At 38.4% G+C, this 23,356-nt stretch overlaps 1 protein-coding gene across 9 annotated transcripts in view; it reads right to left on the bottom strand.

Annotated features, from left to right (window-relative positions):
• LOC130247669 (neurexin-3b-beta) overlaps positions 1-23,356 on the bottom strand; it is a 334,636-nt gene that overhangs the window by 309,755 nt on the left and 1,525 nt on the right. For 7 of the 9 annotated variants that reach the window (XR_008839567.1, XM_056481047.1, XM_056481045.1 and 4 more), the window contains exons 2-4: positions 14,634-14,657; positions 13,204-13,365; positions 1,059-1,497 (exon numbers count right to left, since the gene is read on the bottom strand). Coding sequence is in view for 8 of the 9 variants with exons in the window: in XM_056481047.1 (XP_056337022.1) it covers positions 1,059-1,497; positions 13,204-13,365; positions 14,634-14,636 (604 nt within the window). In the remaining variant the exon portion in view is untranslated. The remainder of the gene's footprint in view (positions 1-1,058; positions 1,498-13,203; positions 13,366-14,633; positions 14,658-23,356) is intronic. The other 2 variants (XM_056481053.1, XM_056481048.1) reach the window with 1 other exon arrangement.

Below are 23,356 nucleotides of genomic sequence, written 5' to 3' on the forward strand. Positions count from 1 at the left end.
GGTCTACATTATCCAAGCATTCTTGGTCTTCCAACACCCACATTTAAACACTGTCTCTGCTCTACATTGCTGTGAAAAGCAAGTTTCTACTGACTTCCATGACAGATACTAATAAGAGAAGGAGCCAAATCGCCTTCTCAGAATAGATACTGTCTAAAACGAAAAAAAGAATACAGACCAAGATGGAGTCCAACATATGTTTTTCAGCCTACTGCAACATATCTTTTACCTGGTCAAACATATTCATAAGCCAAAAGCTTTATGTTTATTTAAATTACATAAATTAATAACTTTTGGATTTTGCTGTGCATCACAAGCAGAGCCATTGAATGAGATCTCTTGCATCTCTTGCTCTAATAACTGCAATCTTACACTGACAAGCTACATTTTAATTTAATTTAATTTAATTAAGGCAGCACGGTGGCACAGTGGGTAGCGCTCTCGCCTCACAACAAGAAGGTCACTGGTTCGAGCCTCGGCTGGGTCAGTTGCCATTTCTTTGTGGAGTTTGCATGTTCTCCCCGTATTTGCGTAGGTTTCCTCCGGGTGCTCCTGTTTCCCCCACAAGTCCAAAGACATGCGGTACAGGTGAATTGGGTAAGCTAAATTGTCCGTAGTGTATGTGAGTGTATGGGTGTTTTCCAGTAATGGGTTGCAGCTGGAAGGGCATCCGTTGCGTAAAACATATGCTGGATAAGTTGGTGGTTCATTCAGCTGTGGCGACCCCCGATTAATAAAGGGACTAAGCCAAAGTTAAATTAAATTAAGTACAAATATTATATTTATAAATTATTGAAATTAACCCACAATAATGCCAAAGGAGGAAAAAATTGGCTTCACAAAAATGTTTAATGGGTTTTGTTAGTCATGGCTCAGCCTCAAGTACTTTTTAAAATATAAAGTATAATTACAAACTAGTGATTCAAAATAAAATAATTAAACCAATATTTTATTATGCAATTCCATTTATTGCTAAACACATCTGAAAGATTCAAGTTTGTTTCTGAAAGAAACTCCTAGGGAAAGAGAAGTCCTAGATAAAATCAGTATCTACTCACCTGATCTTCCATCTCTCTGGATGTCCACATGGTGCCAGGCTCCATCATTGACCTTATTCTGCGTAGCTTTGACTTTAATTGTTCCTGATCCCATGTCCAGTAAAAGATAAAGATGTCCATCTAAAAGTTCCACGGCAAAGAAGTCTACTTTGTTGCTCTTCTGGCTACGAGAATCCTTTTTGTCCTGTGGTTTACCTTGCGTGAAGAGGATGAGTCCGTTGGGCTCTGAGGTCCGAAAATCAAAGGAAATTGAGCCCACACGCTTGGTGTTCCACTTCGGCAGGCCAAGGAAGGATTCAGCCGTTTCAAAAGAGATGGGGTCGAGGGTGGGAACATTCTCACATTTAAACACAATATCTCCATGTAGCTTCATTTTGGGATCTGCGATGCGGGCCAGACGAGAGAGTTCCAGCCGTATGTCATTGTTTTTGTAAACCACCTACAATTTGAGAAACATATATCAAATACTGTTTTTCTGTTGAACTATATGTTTTTTCATTGAATGACATAGGTATTTTAAATCAATACAAAATGTTGTTCAAGACACAATATTAATGTCTAATCAAGTGGTATATATTTTGCAGACAAGTACATATTTAAGCATTTCTATAATACATTCAAAAAGTCAACAAGCCACTTGCTCAATTTGCAAAATACAAATATGTCTTATGGAAAAGAATGGAACGAGTTTAGTTCTGTGAAATGATTCATTCTAGTTGTTTAAAAGTAAATGAGGAATCAATCAAATAAATTGGATTTGAAATGAATTAGACAGTGTTCGGGCATGAACACTGGTGTATGAGCTTGAACAGGACTGATATAGTGGTTGGATGAAGAAGATGCACATTTGTAGCTGGACAGAAGCTCTCCTAGCCAGCGGTTATGACACTGTTCCTTTAATGGCTCGTTTCCGCTGAGTGGTATGGTACGGAACGGTTCGGTACGCTTTTATGGCCATTTCCACTGACAAAAGGTACCTAAAAGAGACCATTGGTCGTAAACCGTTGGTTTACAGAGATGCATCACTAACTCATGCACATGCCAGAATGAAAACAAAGGAACTGCCATGTTTTAAAAACAGCCTAGACATAACACTGTAATAATATTTACATATAATAACGAGCTGGCTTGAGCTCAAACAAACTTTGTCGTTGTCTTGATGGGCAGCCACAATGCCAAGAAAAAGAACAGATTCTACACTGTGCCCCGTAGTTTTTTATGAGCCTGTTGAAAGCGCAAACGGTTCAGCTTTCTCGCTTGTGCTCATTTGTGCGTCTACTGTATATTTGAAATAACAAATAACAAAATAACAAAAACAAAGGAGAAGCCGGAAAAAACAAAGGAGCAAAATATTTTCTCAGCAAACATGAACAAACTGCCATGTTAAACTAATATCATCAACTTTTGGACTATTATGAACTAGGAATGACAGAATGTGCTGGCGAAGATTAAAGATACAGAGACAGAGGTTTGCACTGACTGTAGGCTATATGCTGTGTGTTGTTTTTGAACCCAAATAAGGATTAAATGTATGCTGTGTGTAGTTTATCTGTAATTGGTAACATATCATAGGGTCATATATGTTGCATTTATTTTTTTATTTTATATAATTGCAGACGTTACAGTAGGCTATTTCGCCCTATCATTGATCTGCAGTTATAATCAAATCCTGTTCATAGAAAGGTTAGTAATGAATATTTATACACAAGTATTTATGAGTATAAAGCATCTGTTTTGTGAGAAGTGCTTCTCAAATGTTACGTGAATGACCCGTACAGCTTTACTGTAGACATTTTCTCGAGCGAGAATAACTTTGACTGAAACTGGTGTATGACTGTCCACCACGCCCCCAAAAGGGTACCATTGGTACCCTTTTAGCAGTGGAAACGCAAGTCTGATAAAGGTGACCCATACCGACCTGTACCATACTGTACTGTACCACTCAGTGGAATGGGCCATAAATGGGATGATACAACAAGTAAGCTCGGAGTGGAACGATCATTGATGCTCAGTACATATATTTTTTGTAATTGGTATTTTATTAAATACCATTGTTTTCTTCTGTGTTACTATTTCACAGCCCCAAAAAATATTTACAAATGCTATTGTAATAATTTTATGTTTTTTTTTGTGTGTTAATGCATAAATGTATAAATGCCATGGTTTAACTTACTTGTCAAAAAGATACTTTGAGACATATTGTGAGGATGTGAGGCAACAAAGCTATATTGGTAATTTGGTGAAATCACAGCCAGCTGGCTGCAGAACTTCAATGCTATCAACTAAGACAAATCTATTTGAAGCAACTAAATAGATTTTCATAACCATACATGGACAAGACCGAAACTTGTTGATGTAACAAGGATCAATCTTGTTGAGTTGAAGTGTTTTACATTGAGTGAATAAGAATAAATTCAATGAGATAAACACAACATAAATATTATAATTCAATTAGCAGCAAAGAAGTTACACAGACCTATTAAAACTTTATTGAAATTAATGTTTATTTTTTGTTCATATAACGTTTAAAGCAGTTCAAGTTTAAACTTACTCTGTTTAGATGCACAATGGGTGCTACGAATAAATCATGTTGACTCAACACATTTTTTTTGAGTGTAGTTGTACAAGTATAGTTTACTGATTGTTTATGTGAAACATTAGCGATGATGTATAATACCGCATTTTTGAAATGAGATAGATTTATAGATATCCACTACCTCATTCCTGTTCTCCATCATGGACCTGGCTCTCTATCCATCCCTCCCTCCCCCTGTTCTGCCTACTCTCCACCTCCCTCTTGGACTCTTTGCTTTTTTTGGAGCATCTGGAAGCTGCTCCTTAGGGATGGGGCTATGTCACATTGACCAGCTGGAGTACCCTCGAGCTCCACCAGTCGGCACTCTTGCCCTGACTCTAGCCACTTTGCAGTGGATCCCATTTCCAATAATCCCTGGACTCATTAGAGCTCATTACATGTTCACACCTTTTTCATAAACCAAGGACTAATACCACACACACAGTAATTGCTTACAGGGCATTTTTACACATACATGGGCTTTCATTAATAATAAAAAAAAAACACTCATGTCCACATGAAAAGTGTCAAGCGCATGCCAAACCAACAGGTGTTGATATAACCCTTAAGCATAAAGCCATGTTTGTCAGAAAGACAAGACAAGAGGTCTTGAAAAAAAAGACAAGAGGTGTGCAATCTGACAAAGGAGAAAACAGCACAAACTCAAGTCTAGACAAAATCTCCAGTTTCAACATCACTTTAGTGTTATTTTGACCCAAACTAATTTGATCCATCAATCTAGAGTTAGGAGCGATTCATGCAGAATGCGTTTTTCCTTTCCAATGTGTTACTTATCCATCCTTTTTAAATGTCAACACGTGCTTAACGAAATGTCGCTATCAAATTTTCATGACTGTGCTTTCAACAAAAAGGTTCTAGTTCAGCCGATTCGAATGTTATCACTCGATTGAATGCGCATTTTTAATGGTTATCAGCTGAAAGATATGGGCCAGAAGGGGTCTTCTGCACCTACTGGTAGGCTCAGGCCACATTTACACTAATATGTTTTAGTTTTAAAATGGCGTATTAGAATGAAAACGATCCGTGTCCACACTGGCATTTCACCCAGCGACTCTGAGCAGCTCTCCGTCCACACTATACCACTAAAAACGCACATCACGTGACCACACACACTTTGGCACGCATCTGAGCTCCAGGCAGTCAGCGGGTGCTTTGAGCTTGTCTCAGGTAATGTGTTTTGGCTAAGCGCAAAGATAGGTTAATATATTAATTCATGTAACCGTGTATACTGATTCTGCACATTTGACTGATTGCTTGCAATAAACTTATTGTACGTTATACTTTTATAATGGCCATTAATGATTATTAAAACTGATATTCAGCAAAAGAGAGAGTATGTTTTGTATTTTTAATGAAAATGAAAGGAGGCAGTACTATTGTAGACTCTGTTTTGTTGTAAATATGCATACAGTGAAGACGACGATCATATAAATATGTAGCTACATGATGCCTTAACATTTTTAGTATCTGTTAAGTTGCTAATATCAAAATGAAAACAGGCAGTTCCTTATATCATGTTTTCATTTTATTGTTAAGAAAGTGAAACAACGCAACCAGGGTGATGTGAATGACGTTATAAAGTACACTGTTCCCTATAGTAGGTGCAGAATGCCCCTACTGGCCCATATCTATCAGCTAATAACCACTGATAATGCCCATTCAATCAACTGGTAACATTCAAAGCGAGTGTGTAGTTGGCTTTGTTATTGTGTTAAGAAATGGTTCATATTTTGAATGACATAGAGATATAGATTATTTCTCCAAAAAAGGTGTTCTCTACTATATATACAGTATATGGTACATATGGTATGGTATATATGCCAGTCCTATTAGACTTAAAAAAAATCTATTGAAAAATAAAATACCCAGAAATACTTACTGGTTGGAATGCATCAGAATACTTTGAAATAATGTGCATATTTTCCAATGCAAAGACTATATACTACATACTATATACACAGTTAGCATTATAGCCAAATACAACATAATGTAAACTGTAAATTGAAAGTCATTCTAGCGGAAAATTAATACCCACTTCTTCTTTCTTAAAGAAAGAGGTCTTGCTGCTGTATATGGGCCACTGTGTGCACAGTAAACAGCAGTTCTGTTAGAGAACACAGCAAACAGATTTTGAAGCTCCAGGATTACAGATAATGCTGGAAGATTTGACAGTAAATCAACATAGGTGCCCTGTGTACTAACTACAGTGACTAAGAGACAAGAGTGATGAACTCTGGGAAAAGATCTATATTTTAGCAAGCCTGACATGATCACATTTCTTTTCTTTAACTCTTATCTAACACCAGCTTATACCATCGAACCCAATCCACCCAAATCATCTATGTTGGAGAGGTTTTCACATCAAAACCATTATATTGATTTTCTCAACAAAGAAATAGTTTCTTTTGCATTAACATAAAGTCAAAACCTTTTCAATACAAACACACTCCAAGCTCTGAGATTAGCACAAGCTAAAGGTCATAGCCCAAGTTCATCAATATGTCCCACCCCACATTATCAACATAGAACTGCACTCACCAAGGCATTTTTATATTAGTGTTATGTTCAGATATTAAATAGCCACTTGGTGTGTGTGTATTCCAAATAAAACTCATCTATAAAAGCCAGACTAACATCCCTACACCTCAATATCAATGTTTTATTTATTTTTTGTCATTGAACTTTTTTGATTTGAACTACATACCTCACACAACCTAAAATTCACAACACAAAATTAACCTTCAGGAAAATAATGTAAACAAATTATAATAAAAATAGAAACAAAACAACAATTATAACATTACAAATAAAATAATACAACAGACAGCCAAGATGACAACCCTTAACATTCCTTTACATGCACTCCAAATACCGTAAAAAATAAACTTCCTCTACATTTCTGATTGAAAGTATGGGTGAAGTCCTGAAGTCTTGCCAACATATGTTCATATGATGCAGTAGAAGTCATCAGCTCAATCCAATCCTTAAATAATGGAGTATCTGAGTTCTTACAATTTTGCAGCACCAGTCTCACAGCCATAATACATCCTGTAACGACTAGCCCCACCTGTGCTTTATGGCCCGTTTCCACTGAGTTTTCCACTTTTGACAGTGGAAACACCCATAAAAGCATACTGAACCGTACCACTTTTGGAAAGGGTACCTAGCACGACAGAAGGGTACCAAAAGGCGGAGCTAGATGCGCAGCTGAATGCTATTGGTTTACAGAGATATGTCACTTGCTCATGAACAAGCAGGAGAATGAAAATAAAAAAACAGTCATTTTTAAAAACACAGCCGAGGCATTACACCATTACAGTATAATACATACATATAGTAACAAGCCATTGTCGTCGTCTTGATGAACAGCTACAAAGCCAAGAAGAACAAAATCTTCTGTGGCCTGTTGTTGGTTTACGAGCCAGTTTGAAAGTGCGAGCGGTTTCACTTTTTCCAGAGAGCTCGCAGCATGTCTATATTTGAAATAACGAACTTCTTGAGGGTGGCGCAGTGGGTAGCACAATCACCTCACAACAAGAAGGTCGCTGGTTCGAGCCCCGGCTGGGTCAGTTGGCATTTCTGTGTGGAGTTTGCATGTTCTTCCCGTGTTTGCGTGAGTTTCCTCAGGATGCTCCGGTTTCCCCCACATGAGTCCAGTAACGTGGTAAAGGTGAATTGGGTAAGCTAAATTGTCTGTAGTGAATGGATGTATGAATGTTTCCCAGTGATGAGTTGCAGCTGGAAGTGCATCTGCTGCTTAAAACATATGCTGAATAAGTTGGTGGTTCATTCCGCTGTGGCGACCCCAGATTAATAAAGGGACTAAGCTGAAAAGAAAATGATTAAATGAATGATCTTCTTGAGCTTATGATAATAATGTGCATGTGATTATTGAAGTGCTACTAACACTCGATCCTTTTAGAAATGGACAAACACAAGAGTGAAGTGCGAAAAAACAAAGGAGAAGCCAGAAAAACAAAGGAGCAAATGATTCTTTCAGCAACCTAAAACATGAACAAACTGCCATGTTTAACTATTATCATCGCCTTTTGGATTTTTATGAACACGGAATGATGGAATTACTTTCTAACAAGAGGTTACATGTGCTGGTGAAGATTAAAGATACAGGTTTGCACTGACTGTAGGCTATATTTAGTATTGTTTTTGAACCCAAAAAAGACTACATGTATGCTGTGTGTAGTTTTACTGTAATTGGTAACATATTGGATTGTAAGGGTCTGTATGTGTTCATATATGTTGTATTTATTTATTTATTTATTTATTTATTTATTTAATGTAATTGCAGGCATTGCAGTAGGCTTTTTACCCACATTGCTCAGCAGTTATAATCAAATCATGTTCATCAAAAGGCTTTAGCTTTACGTGAGAATGACGTCGACTGAAACTTTCTGTCGTACAACATGCCCACCAAAAGGGTACCATTGGTACCCATTTGGCAGTGGAAACGCAAGCCTGATAAAGGTGATCCATACCGACCCATACCATACCGTATTGTACCACTACATTAGATATCCCCTTCCATAAAGTGGATGTATCACCAAGAAGACAAACTCTTGGTAAATAACGTAAAGGTGGTCCCAGCCATTTCTCAAGGTTTTGAATAACTCATGTCCAGAATGGAGCCACCAAATGACAGCTCCACATTAAATGTAAAAAGGTGCCCACAGAATGACCAAACTTCCAACAATGGTTATTTTTCATTAATCCTAGCATATGCAGTATTCTTGGGTACAGTAATATCGATTAATTATCTTGTAATATATGAGTTTACTTCTAGCATCTCCCCTCTATACCAGAAACTACCACTTCCCATTCACCCTCCTCAAATTATACCTCCAAGTCTCTCTCCCAAACAATTCTTAAGTTATCACTTTTTCAATACATGTTGTTTGGAGCAATCTTATGCACAAAATATGTGATTTGCACGGACTTTGACATATTCAGAAACCATAATAAAACACGTTCTTCAGTTCCTGCCTTATATAGTATAAGGTTCTTATACTACTATGCAACTGTATATATTTCCAGAAATCCCCTTTATCTAATAATTTGAACTTGTCTTTCAACAAATGAGTATGCTCTGTCCATATAAATCATCAATAGTTTTCAGGCCTTTTTATACCAATCATTCCAATACACTGTTTTCTTTACCATCTTAATAGCAGGGTTATTCCATAATGAAGAATATGTACTTTTTTCCAGACCTGCTGTGAGTGTTCCAATATAGAGTTAACTTCCCCATCCACAATAAAATGTAAAGATTTCTGAGATAAGCCCAATACCAATTTCAATTCAGAGTTGTACTCTAAAAATAATAAGTTTTTTTCTACACTACCTGGTAAAAAAAATAACTCCTCAAAGCAGATTGCCACAAAACATTCCTCAGCGGTTCTGTTACTTTCCTCCAATCAACTCTTCCTTCACGGGAATGTAGTTATGCCATGGGTTATGATTCCAATAGCCATTACCTCTAGTTGATCGATAGCAGTATAATGGAAAATAATGTGCAGAGAGATGCTGTGGAAAGGGTAGTCCTCAGACTAGGATGCATTATCTAAAGCTACACCCTCACCTTATCACCTTATCTGGGGGGCATCCTCTGTCCCCAGAGTGTCATTTATAATCAAAGCCAGCCTTTAACGACTCTATAGACTCTCTGTCTGATTCTTGCCTTCTGTGAATAGGGAGCTGCTGGGTATCGATCAGGCTCCAGGATTATAGAGCAGACACTAATCTATCTGGGCTCAGTGTCTTAGCATGTTATCTAGCTACAGCTGAAGGTCCAACTTTAATGAGAAGCACATAAGTAGAAGAAGCATGTAGATGCAAACAGTGCAGGGAAGCAGCCAGATAGACAGATACCTATCTATCTATCTATCTATCTATCTATCTATCTATCTATCTATCTATCTATCTATCTATCTATCTATCTATCTATATATATATATATATATATATATATATATATATATATATATATATATATATATATATCTTAAATATATATTATAAATATCGTGCTGTCAGTACCATATTTCAGTTTTCTTTTTAGTCTCCCACAAGAACAAAGTAATGAAAGCTAACCAAGTTCATTTTTGAACAAAATTACCATCCAAACATTTGTTATAAATAATCTTTCATTAAGAGTAGTCAAGATAGGCCAAAACGTACCAAATTAACACCCAACTAAAGTACACTCTCACCTATGCAATCCCAATTCCCCCAATTCTCCTTGCACTTAAATTGTCAAATACATTTTAAAAAGTTGTCACATGAAAAGGCACAATCTGATATGTCTTTCTGTAAGAGAATGTAAATAAGTTCCAAGGATGCTGTCCAGTTCTGAACATAGCTGTTTTCCAGTTCTGAAGTCTTTCACCTTTGCAGGTAAAAGGTTTTTGTTGTGTTCTTGTTAACATGTATCTTAAGCATGTTTTTTTTTTTTTTTTGTCAAATGCGCCTTTTCTTTGGACATTAATTAAATGAATAAAGGCTTTGTTCAATGTATAGTATGTGTTAAGAGTTAGGAAGGTGGACTTGAGTCATTTTTAGGCCATGCTTTCTCTATAAATGACTTCATCCCTAAAGTGTAATAATACGATTTTGTATAATAAATATACAATTTTGCAAGTATAATTGTATAGATATTGCAAGTATAAGTATGTATATATATATATATATATATATATATATATATATATATATATACATACATACTTATACATGCAATATTTATATATTTATAATTATACTTGCAAAATTGTATATATTGTATATATATATATATATATATATATATATATATATATATATATATATATATATATATATATATATATATATATATATATATATATATATATATATATTCCAACACAACCTAAAATTAACCAAATATTAACCTAATTTGATATCATTATTGGACGTCAAAATAACAATGTTCTTAGACGTAGGCTAGACATTGAACTTTGATCACCTGAAGTCATGACCTAAATCTAACCTAATATTAAAATCTTATGATGTTTGTGCCTGCTGGGTTTACATACATAGCACACAATGTAAGCTGCAAAGTGTGAGATGAGTTATGCTTGCAGTATTTCTCAGTTGCTTTGGTGCATTTCATGAATCATCATAATTAAATGCAAAATGCAGAGAGGTGTGAGCATTTCTTAAAACAATTTATACAAATATCACCACAAAACTTTAACTCACTCAAAATCTTGAGTTCATCTATCGCAAGTATTATGTCAATGAGCGTATCTGTGCCAAAATGAAAACCCCTTGCATCCTTATGCGTGTGTGCTGCTAAAATAATCCACTGATGAAACAGCTGAGTGTGTATTCAGTCCCTATGCAAGGGAGGCAGAAATGATGAAGAGCGGGATGTGTGACAAGGGCTGGATTCATAACAACACTACAGGGGGGATGTTCCTGCAGTATGGCCCTAGACATTTTGTGCCACATTTGACACCATCAAAGAGTTCATCATACATCATTGTTGTCATAAAACTGTGCGTGTGAATGAAGGACGGTCTCAGAAGATGGTTTGCTATATTCGCCCTGTCTTTACCTAAAATAGAGTGCCTGCCCTTTTTACTACTCCTTAGGTAATTCTAACTCAGCAAGTCTTTTATCACTGTTGGCACAGGTTGTTTCAGAATGTGGCAGGGACAGGCACACAAGTATCCACAGCTATGCAGCTGATATTAATGGCTGCATTGGGAATAGTACAAGACAGCAGAGGAGAAACCAGTGGCAGATTAAGCAGCAGAGACAAGGTGACCTTTCATTATGATGGTTATTAGAGACCACCCATGTATATCGGGTATTTCTGAGCGGTGAGTGTGTGTTTGTGTGCATTTGTGCATGCGTGCGTGGATTTCTGTGTGCTGGCAAGTTAATGTAATCTGCTTCTGCAGGTGGTAAACCCCATGAAAGCAGCTGTGGATGTCACTTTATCAGAAAGAGTATGATTACTGCAGGAAACAGCTATTTGGCCCTTATGACAACAGTAGGTTCTACAGTTTCTGTTCTATAATTACATCTAACGATGGAGCCAACAGCAAGAGCCAGTAAATAAACACAGCCATTGGTGACTGCAGCAACAAAATAGACTCCATAGTACACACAGGCTGTCTATATACTGTACAGTAGCAAACAACGGTATAAAAAGCAGACTGAGAATCTGACAAATCAGCTGCACAACCAAACATCAACAAGCTGACATACTATTTGAACATAAATTGGCACACCATGAACATTTAAGTTCACAAAGTTCATCTTCAGACTCTATTACTATTACAGTAACAACGTTTTAAGACTGTCAATAGACAAAATCATCACATTATTTGCATCACAGTATTGTTGCTTACCATGTCCATCCCTTTATGTTCACAGTGTACTCATCTTCTTATGGCTACTTCCACCATGTCATTAAAGCGCGAATCATCTTAGACTGGTTTCTTGAACATGATAATTAGTTCACTGTACTTAAATTGCCTTCACAGTCACCAGATCTCAATCCAAAAGAGTACCTTTGGCATGTGGTGGAACAGGAGATTCGTACTGTATCATGGATGTGCAGCCAACAAATCTGCAGCAATTGTGTGATGCTATGATGTCAATATGGACCAAAATCTCTGAAGAATATTTTCAGTACCTTGTTTAATCTATGCCACAAAGGATTAAGGCAATTCTGAAGACTAAATGGGGTTCAACCCAGTACTACTAAGGTGTACCTAATAAATTACAAATACAAAAAAAAAAAAAGATTTTTGCTGCTTGTTTAAACAACTTATTTAAAATAAGTTCAAGCCACTGAAATTTGAAAAACAATTAAGTTAACTTAATTGGTTTGTGTTTGGACAACTTGAAGGATTTGTGTGGAACCCAGCATTTTATATAGTGCAGTTAGTTAGGCTACATTTTTGCTGCATCTCACAGGTTAAACACTGCTCATCATGTTTTATTTTTGTTGTTATTATTTTATGATTGAATACACGTACAACAATTAAGAATATTTAATATTCAATCATGTCTCTACACTCCACTGCTTAGACATGTGTGACAACACCTGGGATAATGAGTGTAAAACTATATAGGACCACTATTCCTATATGATATTGATGTTTATGTTCAATTTCTAATTAAAACAGAACTTCTCTTTATTCATAAACATTACAGATTGGTGTGCATATATGGATATGGTTCATTCCGCTGTGGCGACCCCGGATTGATAAAGGGACTAAGCCGAAAAGAAAATGAATGAATGAATGTTTTTGTGTGTTTTACTGACGTGTTTGGCTGTAAAAGTGCCATCTACAGGTACTCAGGTTTTTCACCACAAAATTAATGGTTATGAATTCTGAAAACATTTATTGTATTTGCTAATTGTTTTTTTTTCAGTTAGTTTTTAAGTGACTGTTGTTAGTTTTCTTTAGTTTTAATTTTTACACTTATTGTCTTAGTTGTTACACAATCATCTTAGATTTTTCTCTGTAAAACAATTGTAATCTTTCCAGGACCCACCTCTTTCAAGCATCCCATGAAATTATTGCTGACGGGAGATCCAGGCAGATCGGCAGTGCTTGGGCTTCCCCCGACATAGAAGAAATCATCTGAGCCCAGCATAGTGTAATCCTCCTGAGTGTATCCTGTGGTGGTCAGTATACCATCCACTGATATCGTAACCTGTTAAATGAGGACAATATGAAAAAGTAACAAATCAGTAATTCGTTCAAAGAAGTGCGTTTAACGTGAGCGATAACCTTGTGTTATTTTATTGTCTGTTTTGGTTCATCTTGTTTGGATTTGATCCAATATGGGTCAGTTACTGTTACCTCTCTGGACCATTGGTCTGGATAAGTTAATTGATGATAGTTTAGTACAGTATAGGTTCACAGAACAGGTAAAGAAAATATTGCTGATGAATATTTTCTTCATCTTTGATGGGTTAAGAAAATGAATTCTTATCTAGTTTGGATTATAGCAAATTAGGGTTAGTAAATGTTAAAACCAAGGACAAATCACTTGTACTTGTTTTAGTTTTGGGGGGTACGGTACTTTGTATCACAAATTCACACACACACATAAACATAACTTCAGACACATACCAAAACTTCAACATGCATGCATTAAAGGAAGTCAACTAGGAAAATTAAATGTTTAATATTTGTCTATGAGACTGGATTGATGATTGGTTGGTTCAGTGAAAAGTGGGAGGAGCAAAGCCAATCAGCAAGCACCCATGCAGATCTTAAAAAAAATGGAAGGCCAAAAAAAACAAGACACACAGCACAGAAAACAACATGCAGAAAACACACTCAGGGGATTTTCGGTGGAAGTGCAGTGAAAGATTGGATGTAGTATTAGTCGTGGTAATGTATGAGGGTGAATGAAATGGTGGAGATGAGGAGATGTCATCAGTGGCATGGATGTATCAACTGCCAGAGTTCCCAGATTTTTTAGTTTACTGTAATGTTTTTTTTTCCCTTCTTCTTCTTCTTTTTCTTCTTTGGGAGGCTCTGCAAGGTTGAATTTAGCCTTGTAGATATTCATGGAAATCCTCTGTCAGTTATTGCAGACAATCCTAGCAAAAAAATGTGGATGCTTGGTGTGAGGAGAAAAATACATTTACTAGTTCCGGTGAACGCCCCAGTGATGATGTGAATCTCTACGAAACGTTAACGTGAGGGCGTAAAAGCCTGCCTGATAAAAATAAATAAATAAATAAAATAAACAATAAAAACTGTAAAAAGGATGGTAGGGAAGTCTGAGAGGGAAAGAAAAAGAGGGGAGGATGTGAAAAGTCCTGTTAATACAAACCCGTTTCCTCATTTTTTTGGAAAGAGTGTCTAGAATGAAACTCAAGAAGAAAAAAAAAACAAGGGAGAGGGACACACGGCAAACCAAAAAAGGACAATAAGAATGATATCTACCAGACAATGTAGTTTGTTTACCATAGCGTGTCCAATGCCTGAGTGCTTTCAAGAAGAAGGGGGAAGAAAGGAAATCAAAACAATAGTGAACAGAACGGTTGTTAATGGATGAAATTAAAAAAGAAAGAAAATAACGATGAAGATATAGTGTTAGTACATTAGTTGGTTAGAAGTAAGTTGGTAATAAAAAATGACCCATGAATGGATTAGTGTTAGTCTTGAAATAAAAAAATAGTTTCTTCCCAGAATTTGAGAAACAGGAAAGGAAAGAGAAACAAGAGCAGGACAGGATATTCCACTGGGGCAGGATTTTTTGACTTTTAGATTTCAGTAGCAGTGGTTTAATTATCATGTGCTGTCATGTTAACTGTTACGTGTTTAGCATGACAAAAAAAAAAAAAAAAACGTTTTAGCCAAGTCAAGCCTTTGAATTCATGATCTTAAAAAAATCCACGTTATATCTTGCAATTGATTGCATCATGTAATTTTGTACCTGATATTACTTTTTAAGATGGTATCTCAATTTATTATTATTTGTTTGCATACTTAAAAGGTTTACTAACATTTTTATTAATTATTAAATTAGTATTAATTGATTTAACAATAAGAATCTTTTTAATTAATTAATATTTAGGCTTCAGCAAATTGTATGGTCACCCTCCTTAATTTTCTAACACAAATTTTAAAACAGTGACTATCATGAATGAGAAAAAGAACATAGTAAGCAAGAGAGTCATCCTTCAGTCTGTCAGCTCAAATTTTTGGTCTTCTAAAACGAAATAAAAAGCAAAAAACGAGGGTTGTTCTAAATTCTAGATATATACCAGGCCAAACAATGTAGTTACATCAAAAAAAAGCACTTACTTGTCAAGCCCTCATCATATTTTCACTCCATATAAATCCTGCCAGTGAAGTTAAAGGTCACCCAAAAAAACACAAGCATTACCTCACCAAATTATGCACCAAATCCAATAGCATAACTTAACAGTTGGCCAGCAGATACAAACACTCCTGCTACCGCTAATTTGAAAAAAAGGCTTCATGACAAGAGAAGATTTGGGGCCTCATTTATAAAAACCAACAGTAATTTCATCTTAAATTTCTTGTATTTAAAGGTGCAGTAGGTGATTGTCTTCAGAAACATTTGTGTTGCTCTGTTTGAAAATCTCTTCACTAGCGATCCTTGCATGCATGAAATATTGCACATTATGACAAGTTTTGCTTACTACACAACTAAAGCGTGCTAGATATAATAGTTTTTTGTTTGGAATTGTAGTCTTATAAAGTACTATAAAGTTTTCTAACCTCGCGAATGACATGATCTAGTGGGTTGTCTGCTCAGGGGGCATGGCTTTGGACGGCAGGGGAGGAACTGTATAAGCTATTATGCAAACGGTTAGCATTTTGGCAGATGACCTACTGCACCTTTAATTTCCACTTTAAAAATAAGAACCAATTTGGGAACCAATTTGACAATTTCTTCATGTGCCAGAGCACACTGTTACAGTCTGGTGTCTTGCATTTATGTCATGTGATTTCCCTTTTGCTGTGCTCCACGTGCGTTATGTTTGCATGATGTGATTCCTTTATTCCATTTTCTCACTGTTTGTTAATGTTCATGAGTTTCACCTGTGTTTCTTCCCTGTTGATTATTAGTTCTATCATGTCATCACGGTCAACTATGCTCTGCGTCTCAAATGCTCCAACATACACGGCAAGCCACTGGACAAACTGATACCAGCAGAAAAGCCGTCCACACAGAGGTAAGCTGTCAGCTGGTAAGCATGAAAAGGAACAGAGTCATACCGCCCTGTAGCATTCGTTTTTAGGACGGAACGCAGCCATACATTCCTCTGGCTACTTAATTCGCAATCTCCAGAAATGTATATAGAGGTACATTTTCAAAATGAGCCTATGTTATGGTGGCAAATCAATGCCAAAATTAATCAAGCGCAGCGGTGATGTTTACACACGAGGAGAAGTAAACCGCGAGCAGATTACAGGCCTACACGTGAGGAAACTACTAGTTGAACTGGATGTAGGTTATGATGATCCACATTTAATATGTTCATCCATTTATTCATTTTCTTTTTGGCTTAGTCCCTTTATTAATCCAGGGTCGCCACAGCGGAATGAACCACCAACTAATCCAGCCGGAGGAAACCCACGCGAACGCAGGGAGAACAAGCAAACTCCACACAGCGACCTTCTTGCTGTGAGGCGACAGCACTACCTACTGCGCCACTGCGTCGCCCATTTGCTATGTATGGTATGGAAAGCTAGTTTTCCCATTAAGTAAAAATATATAGGATATATATCTTACCATAATGTGAAACTATAATAGCCTTACTTTCTCAGTAATAATAGGTAATGACTTACTTTCAAAAACGAGATATTTCTTGTGTCTGTGTGTGTGTCTGTGTGTGTGTGTCTGTGTGTGTGTGTGTGTGTGTGTGTGTGTGTGTGTGTGTGTGTGTGTGTGCGTGTGTGTGTGTGTGTGTGTGTGTGTGTGTGTCTCTGTGTGTTTGTGTGTACACTATTTACAGATGTGCTGTCTTGTTGTATTTCTTTAAATGTCTGTGTTAAAAACTAAATAAATAATAGGTATTCCAACAGTCTCCAGCTGTCACATTTTTGAACCATTTGATAAAGTTTAGCACCTACATTTAAACTGAACTCAAGCCAAACGTGTTAAAATGTATAAAAATCGTTTTTTGTTTTTTTTTCTCAAGTTCATTAGCCTTGGCTCATTTTCAAAGAAGAACATAAGTTAGAATAAATTGGATGGACAGTAGTATACAAAATATGCTATACATGCATGAAGTGCATAAAGTACATATGTTTATAGTAAATATATTGCCATTAGTCTGTTATTCCACTATACAGTTGAAGTCAGAATTATTAGGCCGCCTGAATTATTAGCCCCCATTAAGTTTTTTCCTAATTTTTTTTAATGGAGAGCAGATTTTTTCAACACATTTCCAAAAATAATAGTTTTAATAACTCATTTCTAATAACTGATTTATTTTATCTTTGCCATGATGACAGTAAATAATATTTTACCAGATATTTTTCAAGACACTTCTATACAGCTTAAAGTGACATTTAAAGGCTTAACTAGGTTAACTAGGTTACCTAGGCAGGATAGGGTAATTAGGCAAGTTATTGTATAACGATGGTTTGTTCTGTAGACTATCAGAAAAAAAAAATAGGTTAAAGGGGCTAATAATTTGGACCTTATCATGGCTTTAAAAAAAAATTAAAAACTGCTTTTGCTCTAGCGAAATAAAACAAGAAAAAATATTATCAGATATACTGTGAAAATTCCCTTGCTCTGTTAAACATCATTTGGGAAATATTTAAAAAAAGAAAAAGAATCCAAAGGGGGCTAATAATTCTGACTTCAACTGTATATGTGACCTTTAAAATGTGGGCATGGGCATGTTTATAGAAACTGGTATTTGTATGCCTCTAAAGTGGAGAGATGTAATGGATACATCCAGTGAGTAGAGCAACACGAAGATTGTAGGAATTAAATTGTTGCTCCAATAGGTAGCGATAAACACTCATCTAAATGTCTGTCACTGTATTCTTCATATTTGATTGGATTAATCATTTTTGAAGTCTTTATAAGCAGGTTATTCAATCATTAACAGAAACTGAAATTGAAAAATATAAACCTAAAGTATTTTTTTATATATATATATATATATATATATATATATATATATATATATATATATATATATATATATATATATATATATATATATATATATATATATGTTCCCCTAAGGAAATCATAGAGCCATCATTTTCCACTGGTCTATATTATTAACATTGTTAAAAATTATAGTAATATACAAAGCTGCACTGCACATATAATATGAATTATATGGAAAGATCTAAAAAGCAAATACCATGTAAATACCATGGACTGACAAAAATTCAAAAGTTTCGAGTGAGCAGAGAGAAGAACCAGCGAGCGAGCAGAGAAAACTGATGGCCCGTTTCCTCGTGGTGGATCAGTTCTGCGCGCGTGAAGATCCCCTGTGCGCGCGAGCAGTAGTTTCCTCACATGTAGGCCTGTTATTGTCAGGATCTGTCATTTTATGAATTTAGTTTTTACATGTTATGATTTTGTTTCTCCACTAGATGTCGTCATTTCTCCCCATGTGTTTGAGTTCAGTAATTACGTGATTGTTTTCACATGTGTCCTGTTATGTCTTGTGTATTTAAGTTGTCTAGTCTCCCCTGTTTCTTTGCTTGGTTATTGTTGATGCTAGCCCTTGGTTATTGTGAGTCTGGCCTGGTTTTCTTAAAGTCTGTTTATCACAGTGCTCTATGCGACTTAACCTTTTTCTTTGTTTTTTGGATGCGTTTTTCCCGTTCTAGTTTTTTCAGAGATATTTTGCTTGTAGGCCTTTTTGTTCCTCTGTTAACTCTGTCCTATTTTATCTCTGCATTTTTTGTTCCAAATCTGGATTTTTGTTTTTTGTAAATAAATCTCTAGCACTGCAAGTACCGTCTCGGTTCATTATCCACCTGTGGCTGAGTGGTTAAGCACTCAGATTCTAACACTGGAGACCCGGGTTCAAACCCCATCCGTGACAGAATAACCAAGCCAAAGACCATACATGAACCCAGAATCACACAGTCCTCAGGATCTTCTTGCCACAGTAGCCCAGCAGGCTTCTACGGTCCAGCGACATGAGCAAGCCCTAGTGCAGCAAGAAACACTCATGGCCAAACATTCGCAGGTACTTTCTGACATAATGACTTCTATTCGTCAGCTTTTTGACAGGTTACCTTCCAGCCCTACTCCTGCCTTCCCTGTAGCCTCAGTACCCAATGAAGAGACTCGAGTAATCTCTCCACTGACGGAACCTTGACTGCCACCACCTCAATGCTTCTCAGGTGATCCTAGTGTATGCGATGGTTTCCTCACCCAATGTGCTTTAATCTTTGAATTACAGCCATCTACCTTCCCCTCAGATCGGGCCAAGATCACCCTGCTGTCTGGTAAGGCTCTTTCATGGGCCACTGCAGTTTGGAAAGCTAAGGCCCCATCCTGTTCAAGTTTTGCGGCTTTGATCACCCCCACAGTGGCAAGACTCTAAGAAACTCCTCACCCTTCAACAAGGTAGTGGTAGTGTGGCCGAATATGCCATCCATTTCCTAACTGTTGCAGCAGGGAGTGGCTGGAATAATGAGGCACTCATGGTCTGCTTTCAAAATGGGCTGTCAGAGGTAATTAAAGACGACCTAGCTACCAGAGAACCTGCTCTGGACCTTGAGACTTTGATGGACCAAGCTATTCGCCTCGATAATCGTCTGAGGGAAAGGAAGCTGAACTATTCCTCAGCCCCCACACTATTTTTCACCCAAACATCCCCTCAAACTTTACAAACTGCTCAAGAAGTTTTAGAACCCATGCAGTTGGGTAGAACTCGTCTCTCTCCTACTGAAAGAGAGCGCCGCATGAGAGAGCGATGTTGCCTATATTGTGGTCTGCCTGGTCACTTTCGGTCTACCTGCCCTCAGCTCGCGGGAAACTGGGTTATTTCTCCCCATCACGCTCACGTGGGCAGACCAGAAATGCCAACTTCAGGCCTTTGTAGATTCTGGGGCTGCTGGAAATTTCATGGATCTCACCTTAGCCAGAAACTTCAAAATTCCTAACGATCCCCTTCCTGACCCGCTATCTGTCACTGCTCTGGATGGTAGACCGTTAGGTCCAGGAGAGGTCACTCACCTCACCTCCCACCTGGGTCTATCTGTTTGTCAGCACCAAGAGAAGATTTGCTTTCACTTGATACACTCACCAGAGTTTCCCGTTATCCTTGGGCACCCCTGGCTGCTTCAGCATAACCCTCAAATTGATTGGCCCACTAGCACAGTTTTAAATTGGAGTCCCACGTGTCAAACAACCTGCCTAAGTCAGAAACCCCTTAAACCTTTTCTCGAGTCTCAAGAACCCCTAGACCTGTCTCTAGTCCCAGCTCCATACCACCACCTTAAGGCTGTCTTCAGCAAAAGGAGAGCTACCTCCCTGCCCCCCCACCGCCCCAATGACTGCGCCATTGAGTTGCTCCCAGATTCCTGCCCCCCTAGAGGCAGTATTTTTTCACTCTCTCTTCCCGAACGAACTGCCATGGACAACTATATAGATGAATCTCTTGCAGCAGGGATTGTACGGCCATCCACCTGTCCTGCAGGCGCTGTTTTTTTTTCTTTGTGGGGAAGAAAGATGGCGGACTTCGTCCCTGTATTGATTACAGGGGTCTCAATAAAATCACAGTTCGCAATCGCTATCCCTTGCCTCATGTTTACCGCTTTTGAAATCCTTCAAGAAGCCTCCATTTTCACAAAGCTTGACTTGCGCAACGCCTACCACCTCGTGCGCATTAAACAAGGAGATGAGTGGAAGACTGCTTTTAACACGCCCACTGGGCACTATGAATATCTGGTCATGCCCTTCGGTCTCACCAATGCCCCTGCTGTTTTCAAGCTCTTATTAATGACGTCCTCCGAGATATGCTCAACAAGTTTGTGTTCGTCTACTTGGATGACATTCTCATTTTCTCAAGTTCCCTCCAAGAGCATGTACAACATGTCAGTAAGGTTCTCAGATGCCTCCTTGATAACCACTTATTTGTAAAACCTGAAAAATGCCAATTTCATGTGTCCCAAGTTAAGTTCCTAGGGTTTGTTGTCAAACCGGGACAAATTCAGATGGATCCACAAAAGGTCCAGGCAGTTAAAGATTGGCCTTCATCTGTAAAGGAGGTACAGCATTTTCTGGGTTTCGCCAATTTCTACCGGAAATTTATTATGAACTTTAGTACTGTGGCGGCCCCATTATCTGCTCTCACCAAGGGTAACCCAGCAGGTTTTCTATGGGGGCCAGAGGCCGAACTGGCCTTTAACAACCTCAAGAGTCGCTTCACCTCGGCACCTATCCTTCTCCTTCCCAACCCAGAGAGATCCTTCACAGTTGAAGTGGATGCATCAGATGTAGGTGTTGGGGTAGTATTATCCCAGAGAGGAGATGACAACAAGCTACATCCTTGTGCATTCCTCTCCCACCGCCTCACTCCCACTGAGAGGAACTATCACATAGGTGACCGGGAGTTACTAGCCGTCAAGTTAGCCCTGGAGGAATGGAGACACTGGCTGGAGGGTGCCAAACACCCTTTTGAAGTGCTCACCGACCACAAGAATCTTGAGTACATCCAACAGGCAAAGCGACTCAACCCCCGCCAGGCACGTTGGTCCCTATTCTTCAACCGCTTCCATTTCACTCTCACTTACCGGCCAGGCTCTAAAAACCTGAAACCAGATGCTCTGTCCAGAGTTTACGTTAAATCTCCTCAGGAAGATGGCATTGCCACGATTATACCCAGGTGTAAGATCATTGCCCCTATCCAGTGGGACATGGAGAGCATGGTAAAGAAGGCCCAATACCAAGAACCTGATCCTGGAGGAGGACCAAATAATTGTCTGTTTGTCCCTAAAGCTGTAAGAGCTAAGATCCTTCAATGGGGGCATTCCTCACAACTTACCTGTCATCCTGGGTCTTCTCGCACTCTCGAGTTCCTCCTGAGACTGTTTTGGTGGCCTACTATCAAAACGGATGTTGCTACTTTTGTTAAAGCTTGTCCTATCTGCAACCAGAGTAAGGTCTCTCACTGTTCACCCCAGGGACACCTACACCCACTCCCCATACCTCACAGACCATGGTCACACATCTCGATGGACTTCATTACTGGACTACCCTTATTTCAGGGGAACACCACCATCTTAGTCACTGTAGACAGATTTTCCAAGGCAGCACGATTCATTCCCTTACCCAAACTACCCTCTGCTAAAGAAACTGCTGAGCTCGTCATGAATTATGTATTCCGGGTCTTTGGTGTACCACAAGACATTGTATCTGATCGAGGACCCCAATTCTCTTCTCGATTCAGGCGAGCCTTCTGTCAATCCCTGGGTGCTACGGTGAGTCTATCTTCGGGGTTCCATCCTGAATCTAATGGCCAGACAGAGAGGCTCAATCAGGACCTGGAGACTACCTTAAGGTGCATGGCAGCTAACAACCCTACTTCTTGGTCTCGGTTTATTATGTGGGCGGAATACGCTCACAACACGCTACGTTCAACTGCAACAGGCATGTCTCCATTCGAGTGCCAGTTTGGATATTCTCCACCACTGTTTCCAGAGCAGGAGGTAGAAGTGGCAGTTCCCTAGGCTCTCCAGTTCATTAAACGTTGCCGTCAGACCTGGAGGAAGGTCCGCCTCAAGCTGCTCAAAGTCTCCCAAAAGTACCAACATCAGGCCAACCGCAGACGCAGAGCGGCACCCATTCTGCGTCCTGGGCAAAGAGTCTGGCTCTCCACAAAAAACATTCCCCTTCGGTTGGAGTCAAGGAAACTCTCCCAGAAGTACATTGGCCCCTTCAAGACTGCCAGGAAAGTCAACCCTGTTACCTACCGTCTATACTTGCCCAAATTCTTAAAAAATAAATCCCACTTTCCATGTCACTCTGTTAAAACCTGTTTTTTCTTCTCCCTTTTCCATGACAGATAGACCTCCTCGTCCTCCTCGTTACTTTGGGGGCCAGCCAGCCTACACAGTCCGCCGAATACTGGATGTCCGTCAAGTGCATAGATCCCGGCAGTATCTTGTGGACTGGAAAGGCTATGGTCCCGAGGAGCACTCCTGGGTTCGGGCCAGAGATATTT

Source organism: Danio aesculapii, chromosome 20 (assembly GCF_903798145.1).
Source record: "Danio aesculapii chromosome 20, fDanAes4.1, whole genome shotgun sequence".
NCBI lineage: Eukaryota > Metazoa > Chordata > Actinopteri > Cypriniformes > Danionidae > Danio > Danio aesculapii.